Source organism: Eublepharis macularius, chromosome 6 (genome assembly GCF_028583425.1).
Source record: "Eublepharis macularius isolate TG4126 chromosome 6, MPM_Emac_v1.0, whole genome shotgun sequence".
Lineage (NCBI taxonomy): Eukaryota > Metazoa > Chordata > Lepidosauria > Squamata > Eublepharidae > Eublepharis > Eublepharis macularius.
Window position 1 is genome coordinate 58,925,298 of NC_072795.1, and position 18,980 is coordinate 58,944,277.

The 18,980-nt window shown below is 41.7% G+C and overlaps 1 protein-coding gene across 2 annotated transcripts; it reads left to right on the forward strand.

Annotated features, from left to right (window-relative positions):
* Positions 1 to 729: 729 nt before the first annotated feature.
* TMEM41A (transmembrane protein 41A) lies at positions 730 to 15,247 on the forward strand. 2 transcript variants are annotated; one of them, XM_054983039.1, is made up of 5 exons: positions 730 to 854; positions 4,106 to 4,259; positions 8,355 to 8,516; positions 10,265 to 10,403; positions 13,814 to 15,247. In XM_054983039.1, exons 1-5 carry the CDS (start codon positions 754 to 756, stop codon positions 14,035 to 14,037), a joined length of 780 nt encoding a protein of 259 aa, XP_054839014.1. In that variant the 5' UTR covers positions 730 to 753; the 3' UTR covers positions 14,038 to 15,247. The 2 variants fall into 2 exon arrangements, with proteins under 2 accessions (XP_054839014.1, XP_054839015.1); XM_054983040.1 differs by lacking the exon at positions 730 to 854 and adding an exon at positions 863 to 1,015.
* The last annotated feature ends 3,733 nt before the right edge of the window (positions 15,248 to 18,980 follow it).

Consider the following 18,980-nt stretch of genomic DNA (forward strand, 5'->3'; position numbering starts at 1 on the left):
GAGAATTGGGAGTTCCAGTGGTGATGGTGACAGAGGAATCTGTGAAGGGTGGCTACTGGGCAGCAGCAGTTGTTGAAGGTGACTATCTTTCATAGACAACAGCAGTGACACTTCAGCTAACCCTGGTTAGTAGTACACAAAATAAAGCAATGGTAAACCAGTTCTAATATTCTCTTGCATCAAAACCCGTATAATGACACAGATTCGAGCCCAATAGCACCTTAAAGACCAACTAGATTTCCCAGGTATGAGCCTTCAAGAGTCAGAGCTCCCGCACAGTCTCCTGCTACCCAGCACCTGATTACTGCAGGAACAATGAGACTTTAAGGTGCAACTGGACCGAAACTTGCTCTTCCATTGCAGACCAACACGGCTAACCACCTGAAACTATGTTTAAAAAAATGTGATCCATCTCTGAATTCTTAAGTGGCCCAATCTGTTCCGGTTCTGTTGCACATTTAGAACGCGGACATATGAAAAGCAGAAGAAAAAACCTTCGCGCACCCTGCCGGCACTTCCGATCTAAGGCAAAGGAATGGAGCGCAAGAACGGAGCAGACCCTCTCGCAGCTGCTATAGCACCATGGCCAATAGCGGCTTTCGATTTTTACCGGAAGGTACGTGCTGTGTTTTGCCTTTAGGGGACTGTCATGTGATCACGGGTACGCTGCTCTAGCGTCCCCCGGTCCCGCGCCGTTGGTTCCGCCTCTCCTTTAGCCTTGCCCAGCTGTCCTAGCGGCAGAAGCAGCCGGTCATGCGGTCGCTTGTCGGGTTCCTGATGGTTTGGGGGGCAGCCACGGCGGGACTTTATGGGTTGTCGGTGCGGCTGCCCGGAGAGCCGCGCGCGGGAGGCGGGTGAGTGGCTCTTTCGAGGCAGAAACGATGCGGACCCCGCCAGGGGGCTGCGTGAAGAGCTTGGGTTAAAAGGCTAGGCGGGCGGAGGCCAAAGAGCGGCCGCGTGTCAGCGAGTTCGAAGTCCGGCTTCTTTCGCCCGGCCCCTTGGTGATGTCGGCAAGGTCAGTGCGCAGAAACGTGCTGTCGCCTAAACTAAGATTAGGCGAGGGAGCTTTAGCAGCTCCCCTCACTTTTGACAACTGAATCTTAAGTGATCTGATGCCTTCCTTCGAGTACCCGGTGAATGATCTCCCCCGAAAGAGTCTTGGGCCATCTCAAAGACTGACGGATTTCTTGTGAGCATGCAGCGGCTTTAAAATGTATTAGTCTTTAAGATGCCCTAAGACTCCTTTTTGGTTTCGGTGCAACATGCTACTGCCGCAGTCAACAAATAAAACGATTCTTGTGCAGCCTGGTAGACACTGTTGGTTTATTGTTGCCTTCCTACGGTGGCAGAAAGAGCATAACATGTTTTTTGTAGGTAGCCAGTACCATCTCATGCTGGCTCCCAAATGCTCAGGCGATGACTTTAGTAATGAACTTTCTTTAATCGCAGGTACCTTAATGCTTATTTAAAATGTTCGTTCATCCAGAAACTTGTACTGGTAGCTTATCATGCAACAGTCTTTAATAAAGAACACTATGCTTTTGAGATGCCTGATTAAGAAACAATTTTCTCTCTAAAAGCAGTGTAAAGGAAGAACTGTAGAGCTCTCAAAGCACCAAGATGAGTCTTCCCAGAACAATGAATATAGCATAATTAGAATGATTGCCATGCTCAACTTTTGTCAATATGACTTAGAGACCTTGATGTGGAGAAAGTAATTGATTTCTTTTTCATTTCCTTTGACTTTAGGTTATATAAATAACAGAACAGCTATTCAAAGTCCTGATAAGTTTTAAACAGTTGTAAAACCAGCAGCCTGTCTTTACCACAAAATAAAAGCTAAGCAGTAGCCCATCTCACCCCACAGGTACCAGAATTCACTGCAATGCTTGACTACAGTTCCTAACTCAGCAAAGTGTCTTGTGTTAAGGCTGTATTTTTTAGGGTGAATAGCTGCTTGTTTACCAAAAAGATATCAGGTGTTGAAAATTAACCATTCAAAAATTTCATGGGCAGGAACTGATGGATTTCATAGAGCAGTTCTAAACACAGAAAAAAATGCAGCCTACGTTATAGTTTCCGTTTTGCATTAGAATTCCTCCAAGAGAAAATCTAACTTTGCTTTAATGTGTTTGATTGATCCATTTAAAGTATACTGCACTAATAATTTCACTAATAATTTAACATGTGGCTTATTTTAATTTTAATGATCAATATTTGACTAACTGGTATCTTACTTATTCTACTGATGCATTGTATCTTTTTTCTTTATCCAAATGGCTCTGTGATAGCGTGAGCCACAGGATAAAATACTAAGAGCCTGTTTTTCTGCTTGGAATGTATCTAGCTGGCTTGCTGAAATCAAGCAATGAATGAACAAAGAGACTAGCTCTGTTGCTGCGGCTAAAGGAAAGACAGTAATGATATGAGATGCATGAATTTTTTTAGGATGAGTAGCAAACTTAGTAAGTTTTAGCCTTTCAGTACATTTCCTGAACTTTATGTTCTTTATCTTAGTGATAAATATAGACTGAATTTAGTTAGCATTCAGGCCAGGCAGTCAAAGCCTGTCAAGTTGAGTTTTATTTTATTTAAATGGCTCTCTTTAAGGATGAGCAACTGTGCTAAATAAATTGTATATTTCCAATATGTTTATGACTACTTGTTTCTATCATAAACTCCACTATTCTATCTCCTTGGAGATTTGTTGAGGACTGTGTAGCTGATCTTCCACCCTACCCTTCCAAGAGAAGGGAAATGTAGGTAAGAGCCAACAGGATCTGACTGCATGGGTCCACCTGCCTGATGAGGTTTTCAGACTGGTTGCAGGGTTTTCTGTGAAGAAAACAGTGGAACTCTGTTCCTGCAATTGAAGCCAGGATTCCCTGCAAACTTGCTGTTTGAATCAAGAGTGCCACATCCTTCCTTCTTCTGGCAGAGGAGGATTGTAATTGAATTGTTTTGTTGGCTGTGTTCACATTGTGTATGTACTGTGATGGGGTTTAATTGTTCTCTAGAATGACAGAAAACCTGGAGACAGACTTTATGTAGCATAAAGTAAAACTGCTCAGTTAGGTTTTCATCAGCTGTATAACTTGTGAATCATCTGAAGTTGATCATGAATATTGTTAATCTAAAGTTTACCAAGCCCTGCCATTTGGTCTAAGCCTGCAAGTGGATAGTGTGTCTCATTTGGCATTTGAGAGGAACATGTTTGTTGGACTATTGCTGTTTTCTGTATTTCCAATACATAGACAAAACACCAATACCATCATAATGCCTCTTCCTAGAGAATGTGATGTAACCTAACACCAGCAATAAAGTTACGTTTTGTGCCTGCATGTATTTCACAGAAGATGCTTGTAAGATCAGACTGTAACAGCATGGCCTAAAAAATCTGCTTCCCACCCCTCTATCTTTAAAAATTTGTAACATTCAGCCTGGTGTTCAGGTGAGCTTGAAAGTTTGTACACAATGTTTTGTATCCAGTTGGTTGGTTGGTTCTAACAAAAAAGTATACATGGATTTTGTTCTTGATTTTGGATTTTGTGTGGACCAATATGGCTATTTACAACTTTTTCTCTCATTGATGCTATAATTCTCCTTGGCTGTCTTAAGTATTTCCAGCTCTGAAATTGTAGTCTGCCTGGCTAGCACAATGATGTAATATAGGCCAAACTATTCTGTCATTGCCCACTTGTTAGTTTACTACCACAACCACCCTTCATCTGTCTTATAGGTGCTTTGTCTTATGATATATTAAGTTGGAAGATACTGGACTGAAGTGGTACAGTAACAGTTAATTTTCAGTTTCCAGAAAAAGGTAAACCAAATCTTAGTGTGGCAGTTCTTTTTAACTTCATTGTAGAAGAGAAGGCATATTGAGTTTGTAGCAAGAGGACAAGTGCTACCACACCTCTGAGACATAACTGTTTATTGTCATTTGAAAGCCCATGTTGCAATAAACCTTTTAATCTTTTAAGGAGCCCTAGCACTTTTTCTTGTTATACCTTATTATCCATTGGACTGTCTGTAGAATAAAAGCACCGCACTGGCAGCATATGATTTGTTTACTTCTGAACTGATGACCCTCTTTATTTATCAGGCTGTTAAAGTTCCCTTCAGACCTAGAGGAACTGCAAGAACTTGCAGAATTTCTACAGTACTATAACAGAGAGCACCATGCATATGTGCTGCTGCTGTTCTGCAGTGCCTACCTGTATAAACAGTGCTTTGCCATCCCTGGTTCAAGCTTTCTGGTATGTATACAATACACAAATCTTTTGTCCTGCTGTTCTTAGATTTGGAGGACTTGCCCTGTAACTCTCTGAACTGAGTTATTGCTCATCCGTAACAGTGCGATCCTGCCACTCTTTTAACAGCACTCCTAGGACCTGGTTATGTGAAATTCTAAAGGTTCCTTTTAAAGGGCTGTGTAGAGAGAGAGAGTGTGTGCGTGCGTGCATGCAAATAAGCCCTAATTTGCACCCTTATACTTTTCTCTCCTTCCACATGTTACGTTTCTATCATAATCCAATCAACGTTGTTGAAAAGCTGAGATCTTTTTACATCTGGTTTTTCGCCAGACATAAAGAGACTGCAGGATTAAAAGGTGCCCTGCTACATGTGAATATGTTATTTTCTGCTCATGAAAGTAATTTTTTATACCTCACACTATAATGCAGTACATGAGGAGTAAAACTAAATCCAAAGATGCTTTTCCTCTTGCACAGGCAGAAGCATGGCAACAGTTACAGAGCTAACCTACTGCAGCACTGCATGAACACCTGCAAAGACCCTCAGCAACCACTTGTAGAATAGCACTAACAACTAATTTTTCTTCTACTTGGAACCAACCCGTACACATACAGGGGATTATCTTTACCTTTACCTTGATCCAACCATTGTACATACATGTATGAGCTGTAACTCACATTCATTCATGTCTGAGTAATAAAATCATGTCTGAGTAATAAAATTACATTAAGTTATTGAATAAAACAAATGACTACGTATGATGTGCCATTTGGATCCATTGTTAGCATTCTCAGGTTGAATCCAGCAATTAATCAGTGGAAGGGGCTGATGGTTACAGATCTTTCCTGCTTTCACCAGCAGCCATTTCTGATCCCAGGAAAGATGAATCCTGGTCATGGGACTTGCATGAAATAGAAGGCACATAGGTCAGTGAGCTGTAGTAAGGAGGGGGGAAGTGGCGAAATTTATTTACTTCATTTATACCCCACCTTTCTCTCTGAGATGAACCCAAAGTGCTGTTTTCCATTTTATCCTCTCAGCACCCCTGTGACGTGTGTTAGGCTGAGGGAGAGAGACTGGCCGAGGGTCAACCAGCAAGGGGAAATCATACCTGGTTCTCCCAGATCCTGACACTCTAACCACTACACCACACTGGCACTCTCACCCATGTCTCTTCTTGCAGAGAAGCCACCTCTTCCATCATTAGAGATTGATTGTTGATAAGATCATATATGTTATTTTGCATTGTTTCCCCTCCTCACTGCAGCCTGCCAGCTCATATGGCTCTGTGGGCCCCACATTCTCCAGGAATGAACTTTTGGCAGGTTGGAAATAGTTGCTTGGGGGCAGAAGAAACAGAGGAGATCAGTGATCTTGGCATGAGCAGGTCAAAGCATTCAACCCATTGGGTTCTTTAGAAGTAGAGTGAACAGAAATATCCTTCTATATAAAAGAGTAACCATGTTCTGATAACTCACTTACTATTCTGGTGCACCTCCAGAGGACATTGCTGTGGAGGGAAGCCCAGATGAGGCAGCCCACCCAGCTGGGATCAGGAGCGGAGCAGGTGGCAATGACCACCCCCTGCCTTCACCCAGCTGGGATCAGGAGTGAAGAAGGTGGCAATGCCCACCCCCCTTCACCCAGCTGGGCTCAAGAGCGGAGCAGATGGCAATGCCCACCCCAGCCTTCACCCACTTGGGATCAGGCATGGAGCAGGAGGCAATACTTGCCCCCTGCCTTCACCCAGGTGGGATCAGGTGCAGAGCAGGCAGCAATGCCCGCCCCCCTTCAACCCGCCGGAATCAGGTGCGGAAAAGGCGGCAATGCCCGCCCCCTCTTCACCCAGCCAGGATCAGACACAAAGCAGGCAGCAACGTCCATCCTTTTCACCCAGACAGAATCAGGCGCAGAGCAGGAGGCAATTTCCACCCCCTGCCTTTACCATGTCCAACCCCTCTTCACCCAGCCTGGATCAGGCACAGAGCAGGCAGCAATGCCCACTCCCACTTCAACCTGCTGGAATCAGGCGCAGAGCAGGCAGCAATGCCTGCCCCCCCCCGCTCAGCTGGGATCAAATGCGGAGCAGGCAGCAATGCCTGCCCCCCCTTCACCTGGATGGAATCAGGCACAGAGCAGGAGGCAATGCCCACCCCCATTCACCCAGCCGGGATCAGGAGCAGAGCAGGTGGCAATGCCCATTCCCCCTTCACTCTGCCGGGATCAGGCATGGAGCAGGTAGTAATAGCCACCACCCACCTTCACCTGGCTGGGATCAGGAGCGGAGCAGATGACAATGACCACTCCTCGCCTTCACCTGACTAGGATCAGGCACATAGCAGGAGGCAATGTCCAACCCCTGTTCTCCCGGCCAGGATCAGGGGCAGGAGCAGAGCAGGCGGCAATGCCCCACCCTCCACCTTCACCCAGCTGAGATGAGGCGCGGAGCAGGCGGCAATGCCTGCTCTCCCTTCGCCCACCCAGGATCAGGAGCAGAGCAGGTGACAATGCTTGCCCCCCTTCACCCTGCTAGAATCAGGCATGGAGCAGGTTGCAATGCCTGCCCCCCCCTCGCTCGGCCAGAATGAGGTGCAAAGCAAGCAGCAATGCCTCCCCCCCCCCTTCACCCAGCCGGAATCAGACGCAGAACAGGAGGCAATGCCCTCCTCCCTTCACCTGGCTGGGATCAGTCATGGAGGAGGCGGCAATGCCTGCCCTCCCCTTTCTAGAGTCCATTGTATTTTTTCCCACAACAGGCTTTGTTACTAGTGTATTATTAGTTTCTCAGCTCTTAGCAGTGGCCAAAATTGAATTTGTGAAGAATTGATGTAAAAGTAAACCCTGACAGTCAAAGAATGAATCATCAAATGTTAGCATATTGCTCAAAATATCTGAAATTGTTATAGTGGAAAGATAGAAAAGAGTTCTTTGTGGATATGATTTCCATTTAATTTGGAAAACAAAATACAATGTTAATATAAATGTATTTCGGTTTTGGAGAAATACTGATTTCTTTTGAGTTTCCCCCCTTTAATCAGTACCACCTCTTTTTTCTATGCATGTATTGTTCCAGCAGAGTAATAGATAAAAACTATTGGTGGAAATCGTTTTAGGTGGGAAGCTGTGTTGGTCTGCAGTAGAACAGCAGGATTTGAGTCCAGTGTCACTCTAGAGTCTAACAAGGTTTTCAGAGTGTAAACTTTCAAGAGTAAGAGCTCCATTTTACAGATATAGAAAAGAATTAGTAGCATTATGCTTTTATATATATGGTGAAACTACATTCGGAATATTGTGTACAGTTCTGGTCATCCCTTCTTCCAAACATCATTGGTGCTAAAAAAGGTGTAATAAAAATGATAAAGGTCAATGGATCACCTGCCCTCTACTGAAAGGCTAAAGTATTTGGGAATTTATAGTTTAGAAAAAGATTTACACAATTATGCAGAATGTTGAGAAAGTATCGAGAGAAAAATTGCCCTCACTCATAACACTAGAATACAGTAAAATTGATTGGGAATAGATTCAGAACATTAAAAGACAGTAGCGCTTTAGACACTGGTGCAGGGGTTAAAGTGTTGAATTCAGATGGGGAGACCCAGGTTCAAATTCCTGCTCTGAAAAGCCTGGGTGACTGAGCCAGTTGTTCACTCTGTTGGCTGCAGTCTACCCTGTTAGAATAAAATGCAAGGAGGACACTGTACCATCACCTTGAGTTCAGGGTGGGGGGCTGATAAAAATGTAGCAAATACAATGCATAAATACCACTTAAGGAATTCACGAGATGTGGTGATGGCCCTGGCCTTAGAGGGCTTCACAAGGAGATTAGACAAATCCATGGAGGACAGAGTATGACAACTGAGTGGAACTTCCATCCTCAGAAACATGTGGCTCTGAATTCCAGTGCTGGGCAGCAAGCAGTAGTGGGAGCTATTTACTGCTGCCCTGTGTTTGGGCTTCCCAGAAGTACCCGGTTGGCTGTAAGAAACAGAATTTTGGTGCTTTTCTGATCAAGCAGAATTGTGATGATTCACAAAGTCCTTCGTGCTTTCCCCCCAGTTTGTTATAGACTGGATTATTGTCTTGTTTTGCTCTAACAGAACATACTTGCTGGAGCTCTCTTTGGACCATGGATGGGACTCCTGTTGTGTTCTACCTTGACTTCTGTGGGCGCTACCTGTTGCTATGGGCTGTCCAATATCTTTGGAAAACAATTTGTCATCTATTATTTTCCTGATAAAGTAGCTATGCTTCAAAGAAAGGTAAGAAGGACCTTATCACTACTGGCTTTCCATCATTATATCAATATTTTGCAACCAATTAAGTGACAAGCCCTGAAAATTGTTGCCTGTACCCAGTATTTTAAATAGCATGGGCTGAAATTGGAACACATCTTGCCAGTGAGATGTATAATTACAGGTGAATGTTTGATCATGATATATGTTGCAGTGAAAGAGGCATTCAAAGGCTACTTTGCCCCCTCTTTGGCTAAATTCAGACCTACAATAAAATAAAAAATATGATAGTTTCCAATCAAGCAAGTCAGTTATTTTCTACCCATCTTTGTTTCAGTCAGTTTACTAAATATTCACTTGCAGATTACCAAATTGTGGTAAAACAACCCTTAAGGCCCTTGTTTTTACCATAGAGAATGAGGAATTTACTCACCTGGCCCAGGCATCAAGCTGCTAGCTCCCTCTCATTACTTTTCACAGTAAAAAAGAGCAAGAGTCCAGTAGCATCTATAAAACTAACAAAATTTGTGGAAGGGTATGAACTTTCGTGTGTCACAGCCCATGAAATCTCATACCCCACCACAAATTTTGTTATTTTTATGGGTGCTACTGGACGCTTGCTCTTTTCTACTGCTACAGACAAACACAGCTACCCATTTTGAGCTATTCTTTTTCACAGAGGGTTTACTCTCTGCTGCCATCAGCAGGCCACTAGTAGAATTGCATTCTGGCAGCCTAAAGTCTTGCCGAAGGCTTTCACGGCCGGAGAACGATGGTTGTTGTGGGTTTTCCGGGCTGTATTGCCGTGGTCTTGGCATTGTAGTTCCTGATGTTTCACCAGCAGCTGTGGCTGGCATCTTCAGAGGTGTAGCACCAAAAGACAGAGATCTCTCAGTGTCACAGTGTGGAAAAGATGTTGGCAGGTCATTTATATCTACTCAGGAGGGATTCAGCTCAACCCCACCCCTCCTGAGTAGATATAAATGACCTGCCAACATCTTTTCCACACTGTGACACTGAGAGATCTCTGTCTTTTGGTGCTACACCTCTGAAGATGCCAGCCACAGCTGCTGACGAAACGTCAGGAACTACAATGCCAAGACCACGGCAATACAGCCCGGAAAACCCACAACAACCAGCCTAAAGTCTGGTTAGAATTTAGAATCCCTTCCTTTTATTTTCAGCCATCTTGGGAGCAGGGGAAAACTTTGGAAATCTCACTTGTTAGAGATCTTATTTGATTGAACTATGGGGGTGAGGGGGGATTCATTCTTTTACTGTTTCTTCTTCAGCTTCCATATTGTGTGTAGCATATTTATATAGTCTGCATTCAGGTATAATACACTCCGGTTTGTGAAGAGAACATGCCTGGAAACCCTTGGCTTTATGCACCTCCTGGTTTGTTTGTTTGTTTTTTGACCTACAAATCAGAATTCTAAACCAGGGTTACAATTCTTGTTTGTAAGCAAGAACCAAGCCATGATTTGCTAAAGCACCTGAGTAACATGACTGAACAAACTGTCTCTTCTTCCCAAACGAGGAAGTCTTCAATCTCACCTTTGTATGTGAGGCCAAGGATTTCCTGGATTATCATTGCCTTTTGTTTATTAAGTCTGTCTGCAGATGTAGTTTAATCCTCAAATCTGGAGTCATCATTTCTAATGAAATCGTATTAAAGTACCTTATATACCATACCAAAGATTGGTTGTAATACAATCTTTATACAGATTTGAAAGTGGGAAATAGTTCAGCCTGACTGTCTTCTGTTTGTGCAGGTGGAAGAGAACAGAAGTTCATTGTTTTTCTTCTTGTTGTTTCTGAGGCTATTCCCTATGAGCCCAAATTGGTTTCTGAATCTCACATCTCCCATCTTGAACATTCCCGTGACTCTGTTTTTCATCTCTGTTTTCATAGGTAAGACAAGAAAGGCTAAAGGAGGCTCAGCATAAATATATTAGCCAAACAATGCTACTATGTCTTTCTCTTTCCTCTTGTAATCTGTGGCACAGTAGTGCATGCTTGGCCATCTGTCTCCACTGTATGGTCATCATGTGCATACAGATTTGACAGAGTACGTTCTAACCATGCAGTGGAAGCTGAAATGCAGTTTGTCACTTCAGACGTGCAATTACTGAGAACCACTTAAAGATTTCATTTCCAACTAGTTCCTTTGGACACTGGTAAAGTAGAGAGACAGAGAGGCTAAACAGAATTAATGTCCAAATTAAAAAGAAAAAATTAACTCCCTTGCTGTTTCTATAGGCCCTCCCTTCTTTCCTACCTCTGGAAGCACTACAGGTGAAAAAAGCCAGAGGGAAGCACAACGTACCCACACAAACACACTACATTCTCTCTTAATATAAAAATGACCAACTTCAGAACCACATCAGCTCTCCTAAAGGTGTCTGTGTTTAATGTACTGGCATGTTGCTTCTGACTTATGGTGACTATGAATTAACAACCTCCAAAACATCCTGACATTAACAGCCATGCAAACTGGAGGCCATGGCTTCCTCTGTTGAGTCAAGCCATCTCATTTTAGATCTTCCTCTTTTCCTGCTGCTAGCATTATTGTCTTTTCCAGTGAGTCTTGTCTTCTCATGATGTGACCAAAGTATGATAACTCCAGTTTTGTCATTTAGCTTGGAGGAAGAATTCAGGCTTGATGTGATCTAAAACCCACTTATTTGTCTTTTGGGCAGTCCATAGTAGCCATAAAACTCTCCTCCCAACACCACATGTCAAATGAATCAACTGTCTTCCTGTCAGCTTTCTTCACTGTCCAACTTCCACATCTATATATAGTAATGGGGAATACCATAATATAAATTATTTTGATCTTGGTCTCCAGCAACACATCTTTAAGGATCTTTTCTAATTCCTTCATGTGTGCCCTTCCAAGACTCTATCTCCTTCTGATTTCTTGGTTGTAGTCTCTCTCTTGGTTGATGATTGAGCCAAAAATATAAAATATTTAACTGTTTCAATTTCTTCATTTTCAGCCTCAATTGTTTAATTCCTTAGTAGTTATTACTTTTGTCTTCTTGATCAGCTGTAATCCTGCTTTGCCTCTTTCTCCCTTAATCTTCATCAGTAGTCATTTCAAGTCTTCACTGTTTTCTGCCAGTAATGTGGCGTCATCTGCATATCTCAAATTGGTAATGTTCCTTCCAACAGTTTTCACTCCACCTTCTAAATTTATATTCCACCTTTCCTTATACATTCTGCATTTAGGTTGAACAGATGGGGAGATAATATACATTTCTGTCTGACACTTTTGCCAATTGATGACCATTTTGTTTCTCCATATTCTGTCCTAACAGTAGCCTCTTGTTTAGAGTATAGATTGCACATCCAAACAATCAAATGTTGTGGAACACCTATTTCTGTTAACACTATCCATAGCTTTTCATGCTGCACATAGTCAAATGCTTTGCTGTAATCTACAGGCTGATTTTCTTCTGAAATTCTTTGGTGTGCTCCATTAACCATCGTAAATTTGCAATATGATCTCTAGTTCCTCTTCCTTTTCTGAATCCAGCTTGAACATCTGGCATTTCTCATTCCATATATGGTGATAGTCTTTGTTATAGAATCTTGAGTGTCACTTTGCTTGTGTGGGAAATTAATGTGACGGTCCAATAATTGTTGCAATCTTTGCCATCTCTTTTTGGAACTGGAAGGTAGATTGAGCATGCTCTGGGCCACTGTTTCATTTTCCATACGTTGACATATTCTTGTTAAGATTTTGATGGACTCAGTTTCTGTAGCTTGAAATAGCTCTATTGATGTCCCATCTGCTATAGATGATTTGTTTCTCCCAATTGCTGAGTGCAGCTTTTACTTCACTTTCTAAAACTGTAGGTTATTAATTAAAAGATTCTTCTTTGAAGAACTCTATCATCCTTCAATCTCTTCTGTGTATTATTTCCCTTTTTTCATTATTTTGTCCTGATCGGATAGTGTATTTCATTTCAGCATCCCTACCCGTAGTCTGAATTTTCCTTTGATTACCTGGATCTTGTGGAACAGGTCTTATGTTCTTTCTTTACTGTTGTTGTCTTCTAGTTCTCTGCTCTGGTTATAACAGTTCTCTGTCTGTGTGCCAGTTGCTGAAAAACTGCATTTAGAATTCTGTCACCTTTTACTTTTCCTAAAGATAGTTAAGGAACAAAAGGGAGAACAAAAATGCTTCTGAGAGAACAGGTTAAAATGCTATCTGGGATTGAACCAGCTGTTGCTAGCAAAACGCAGCTGTTCTTAACTGTGTAAGCAAGTTGTGATGTAGTGGTTAAGAGCACAGGACTCTAATCTGGAAAACAGGGTTTGATTCCTCACTCCTCCCCTTGAAGCCAGCTGGGTCACTCAAAGCTTCTAGCTCTCTCAGCCCCACCCACCTCACAGGGTGTTTTGTTGTGGGGATAATAATGACATACTTTGTAAACCGCTCTGAGTGGGTGTTAAGTCATCCTGAAGGACAGTATAAAAATCAAATGTTGTTATTATTATTATAAAACACTTCTTTACCAAAAGTTGTGAAAGCAAAATAGAATAAACAGTGCTAATAATTGCATGAAGTAGCTTGAAATTAGATATCCAAATAGTGGGTATGTCTTCTGTTACTTTCTCTCTGTGTAGCTAGTAGAATCCCAAGAGCGCCTGCATAGCTCAGAAAAGTGACCGATGCTGCCACACCATCTTGCTGGGCAGGATATTGTGAAATAATGTTAAAATGACCAATGGCCAAGAATATGACCAATATTCCTCATTATATTCAGGAATAGGAGGAGGAGCAGGCTTGAAAAAGGAGTCCATTGAGTAGCAAGCTTGTGCTAGTAAGACTTTTCCAAAAAAGACTTTTCCCTGATCAGAATGAACAGAAGTTACATAAATTGCACTAATCATTTGGGTCTTAATGTCTACAGGCAAAACAATACCTACCCATCAAATTACGTCACGGAGCATTGTTTCAGTATTGTGGTAGTGGCCCAACTCCTTGTGTCTACAAACTTTCTAGCCTTTTCCTTGGAGAAACAGATCCTTGAAACTCTTAGGTCAAAAGCACAAGTCCTTTCTGTTCTGTTGACCTGTCAAAGTTTGGGTATGCATATTTTCTTCCATGATCCTCAAACATGTTTCCTTGGCATCCGTACATTCAAGCCCTTCTTACTTTATGCAGTGTAGTGTTCAGCCATAAACATGTTTCAGAACTTTATAGGTCAATCTGTGTGTAGATAGGTGGATCTTCTTGACACAGGTCTGAGGTGAATTCATGAGGTGCAAGAGATTTCTAATGCAAGTATTTTCCCCTCTTATTTTTGTAGGTCTCATGCCATATAACTTCATCTGTGTCCAGACAGGTTCGATCCTTTCACAGATCTCCTCCCTTGATGCCATTTTCTCCTGGACCACTTTATTCAAGATGCTGGCTATAGCCATCGTGGCATTAATTCCTGGGACTATCATTAAGAAATACAGTCAAAAGCATCTGAACTTGGACAAAAGTGAGAAGAGTGTTCATGTGCTCAATGGATGGAAGAGCAATTGAACAGACGGGGAGAGGATCAGATACTAAGTCTCTGCTTATAGGGAAGGTGCAAGTCTTTTTCTATCAGTTATTTTGTTTTTATTGAACTTTTGAAATACCTAAGATGGGCTTGGCTGTCTCCTCTCAGTAACAGGTGGCAGATGGCAATTTTTCTTAAATGCTGTCTTTAAGAAATAACAGAGCCTGGCAAGTCTCATTTTCATTTGGTAATTGTGACTGTTCCGTTGTGTTCAGAATCAGAAAACTTAAGGAGAATGGAAAATCTTTTGCTGCAAAGCTTGAGGAATTCCAACTGGCAGTAGCTGCCTGGAAGTACCGTTGTATCAAGGCTGCTTTCTGCGAGGAAAGTGCCTAATAAAACAAATTGTAAGTGCTGATAGTTATAGCTCTCTTCCCAGAGAATGGGCTCACAGGCTAAATGTACTGAGGACTGATTTACTTGTTACCCTCTTTTAGCATCATTCCTTTCATCATTCCTTTTCCTTCCCCCTGACTCTTTAAGTATTCCAGAACTTGGTATAGGAAGAGAGAACTGGAGAGATTTGCAGGACCAAACTGGTCCATGCATTTCCTTGCACACAAGAAAAAAATTCTGATAGAGTCCAGACAATGAGGGCAGCAGTGCTGCCAGAGTCAGAGCTGTATTGCCACTTCTTATACATTCTCCTCTTTTATTATGTGGCTGGGGGCTGCTAACCTCTACTAGCTGCAGCTAGAAGAAGGTCTTCTCCCTACTTGTGATTCCAAAATAATTGAAAAAGCATTCAATCCATTAGGAAGGCAAAGTGGCTATAAGCACATTTCTTGAAAAATTCAGCCTTGGTAACTAGAAGGCAGCCATCTACTTATTTTTCTATGCCAATACGTACCTTGGGAAATTGTTATAACATTTTGACAGCGCCCAACATGGAGCTATATAGAAAGCAAGGACTTTCCTTTGCCTCACAAAATCAGTTTCTGTTTTCTGCTATATTGTGTATTAACACAGAAACTTTGCCTTCTCTCTTCCACGAAGAACTGACATAGTAGGGCTGAGATATTATGTTGCATCTTCAGTGGAGGAATCCATTGCTTCAGATAGGAATATCTTTGAATGAATCTTTCTTTGAGCTGATTATTACACTTGAGGTCTTTGCCTTTTTTAACAGTTGCCTTTAACAGTATCTTCAATAATAGTTTTGAACAATCAGATTGGTATTACAAAAATCAATTATAGTCATGTGTCTTGTTTGGTAACAGCCTAATTCTCACTGAGCTGATAATGTTCATGATTGAATATTTTTTTTACAAAAATGCCTCCTTCCTGTAGAAAATTGGATGTCAGCAAGAAAGGCATGTTAGATAACTTTCCCTCAATGAGGGAATTGTAAGTGTGAAAAATATTGTCATCTAAACTCGTATGTGCAGTACGAAGTGATTTGGCCCAAACCCAGGTTTATCACTTCAGTAAATTAGTGCAATATTTCAAGAACTCCAGCTCGGGTTATCTTTCTTCCTGCGGGGACCTAACTGAGGTCATCTGCGCTAGAATGGGGAGCTTTGTTACCATACGGCAGGAAAAATCTCAGGGAATACTCTGATAATTATAACTTGATAATTATAACTTGTTTAACTTGGAGCAGAGGACAGACAAAGGAAAATGCATACAGCTTGAACTAAGTAGTCCTTATCAAGTGCCTTACCACACGTGTTAATATGAAAACATCTTAGCATGATGTGTTGTCTGTTTAAAGGGAGCCTAGTATACACACAGCACCTCGCCCCTATATATTTCTCCTCACCCAGTGAAGAGAGAACAATTTTCTCTCGATTGCTGCCACTAGTCTACCCTTTTCAGCAAGGAAAAGCAGGATGATAACGGAGGCTAGCTCTTTTAAGTAGCCTGTATCATGTTATGAAGCCAGGCTTCTGAAATGTGTATAGGATATGTCCTCCTCTGCCAGAAAAACCTGGTTTATATAGGAATACATACAAGTGACAATTAGAGTTGTTGTTGAGCCGAAGAATACTACAGAGGCCTGTAGTGTCCTTTTACAGGGTGAGGAATGCCAGTTGTTTCAAATGGTTTCTTAATGAAATCAATGAACTAGTAACACTGACTGTCACACTATGCCTCTTAGACTGCCTTAACACACACAGAACCCATATCTGCAACAAGGATTGATACTATAAGTACTTATTGACAGAGGTTTGCTTCATACTGAAAACCATGAATGTATTGCAAAAGAGATCTGAAATATGCATGTGCAATTAGGAAACAATTGTTTTATACTTAATTGAACTTTTTGTTTTTGACGCCCTTACTATCAAGCAGAACCTGTCATCCATTAATTAGCAAAGGCAGGCTTGCCACACTGTATGTGCAAGCAGCGATAGCTAGTTGCATCTATCTTTGTAAGAATAACTAAGTAGCTTACCTGAGAAAGGAGCCATGAAAACACAGAGCATTTCCAGCATTAGATTGGTCTAAGAACACAAATTGCATAGAGATAGCAAAAGCCAGATAGTGGCATGACTATGTATTGAGGGAGGCAAAACCCCATGTGTCAGGGTAGAACCAGTTTGGTATAGTGGTTAAGAGCAGCGGGACTCTAATCTGAAGATTCCCCACTCCTCCACTTGAAGCCAGCTGGGTGACCTTGTGTCAGTCACAGCTTCCCGGAGCTCTCTCACCCCCACCTACATCACAGGGTGATTGTTGTGGGGATAATAACAACATACTTTGTAAACCACTCTGAGTGGGTGTTAAGTTATCCCAAAGGGTGGAATATAAATTGAATGTTGTTATTGTTATCATTATCATTAATGTGGATTTCGGGTTAATCATAGTTTGCTTTGTGGAGTCAGCTTCATTCTGTTATCACCTTTGAGGATATGATTAGTTGTTATAAAAGTTTTGTTCTCATGATTGTACTGGAAAAAGAATCTTCGCCAGAAATAGTGCATCCAATAGTACAAGTAATTTAGCATACAATCCAATTACTCCCATCTTTTCAGTGTTAAGGACAAATTACCACCACAATGAATACAGAAGCCTGCAAGCATATGAGGTACACTGGCTTTTATTCCATGCATCTGTTTGTTTGGATAGTCAGTCTTGTTCCCAATTGTTATACACTGTTCAGTACAAAAACAAAAAATCAAGTTTACCTCAGGAAGCCACAGAGTAGGGAGAAAAGACAGTATAGGAGAATGAAATGATCATTTGACATATAAAACCATTAATTCCCAACGATTGTTTACTACCACATTGATTGTGCCATAACTGGTCCCAGTAGTTTTAAGAGGATATTCTAAGAGTAATGAAAATGGCCCAAATAAGCCGATTGCCTCTAGAACCAACACCTCCAGTTTGCACTGCATGCTCCAGACTGTTGGGCAGTTAATGGCAGGCCCACAATCAGGCAGTTATATTATTGTAACGCCCTTACATGAAACAGGCAACACACAGCAAGGTTCATCATTGATAACCACACGGGTAATACTGTCCGATAATCTGAATGAGATTATTTGGTTTATGGCTTTCATTTAAAAAGCAAAAGACTTCTTTTCAGAGTTAAATGTAAGCTCTTCAAGACAAAGCCATCAGTTCCTCTGAAGATCTTTAGATGCTCGCAGAATGTTAAAGACAGATCTACTTCCCTACCCTGCAACAAAAAAGCACCTTTTTTGGTGGTGTACTGTTTCTTGTGCTCCTAGAACACAACCTCAAATGAAATGGGAAGAAGTATGGTGCCTACCATTTTCAGGCAGTATAGGCCCAATTTTCTAGAAAATGAGAAACAGACAATACGGTGTGTTTTTCTTAGTACCACCATTACCAAATCTCATAATTTTAACTGTCTTTCTTATTTAGTGCTTTGGAGTGTTGTTCCCAGAGAATAAGGAAATAAGTACCATCAGTACCTTTTATTGGACCTTCACAACAGAGTAGGCTTTTTAAAGAGCCCAAAGTCACACAAATACCTGAGAGTCTGTTTCCGCATTTAAAAGGATTTAGCCCTCACACCCACAGAAAACCTTAAAAACATCATTTGTGTACTATGACAAGAAAAGAGAACTACCATCTTTAAGCACCTTCTAAGCCAACACAATTTTAGAGCCCAATTCACCACCCTCCATCTTATAAGACTAGAAATTTTGTCCTATTTGAGGCAGAACATCTACAGCATTTTTGCAATACTATCAATGATAATCCCTGGACAAACTACCTCGGTCCCAGGGACCATCCACTCAATGACATGGACTGGGTGTCAGGAAAAATGCTGCATCATATGGCAAGTGCTATTGGACATTACAGCAGGAAGGGGAGATACCACCACAGATGCCATTTTCAGCAGCATCACTATAGAAAACATAGTGTAAAACCCAGTTCTTGGTTTAATTGAATGAAACTTTCTTTGATTTGCCTCCCACTTGAATGCCTCTGCAGCCATATTAGTTAAAATTCTCTAGGTTTACAAAAAAATACATTTGTGCATTTAAAGATGCACCTTTCTAAAAGATTGATAACAAAAGGCATAACTGTAGGGAGGGGGGGATTGGAATGGCTGGAGTTTAGACTCAAGACTGCTTAAAATCTTTGTTTACCTGCTAAACAAAATTGCACAAAATTCTAGACAACACCTGCCTGTCAGAGTTGGCAATTCAACATTGGATGTACAATTCCTTATATGCAAGTCAGGAGATATTGCTATGAAACTCCTTATAATAATAGCATAATATTCAATTTATATACCGCCCTTCAGGTCAACACCCACTCAGAGCGGTTTATAAAGTATGTTATTATCCCCACAACAAAACACCCTGTGAGGTAGGTGGGGCTGAGAGAACTCCTAGAAGCTGTGACTGACCAAATGTCACCCAGCTGGCTTCAAGTGGAGGAGTGGGGAATCGAACCCGGTTCTCCAGATTAGAGTCCCATGCTCTTACACTAAACTGGC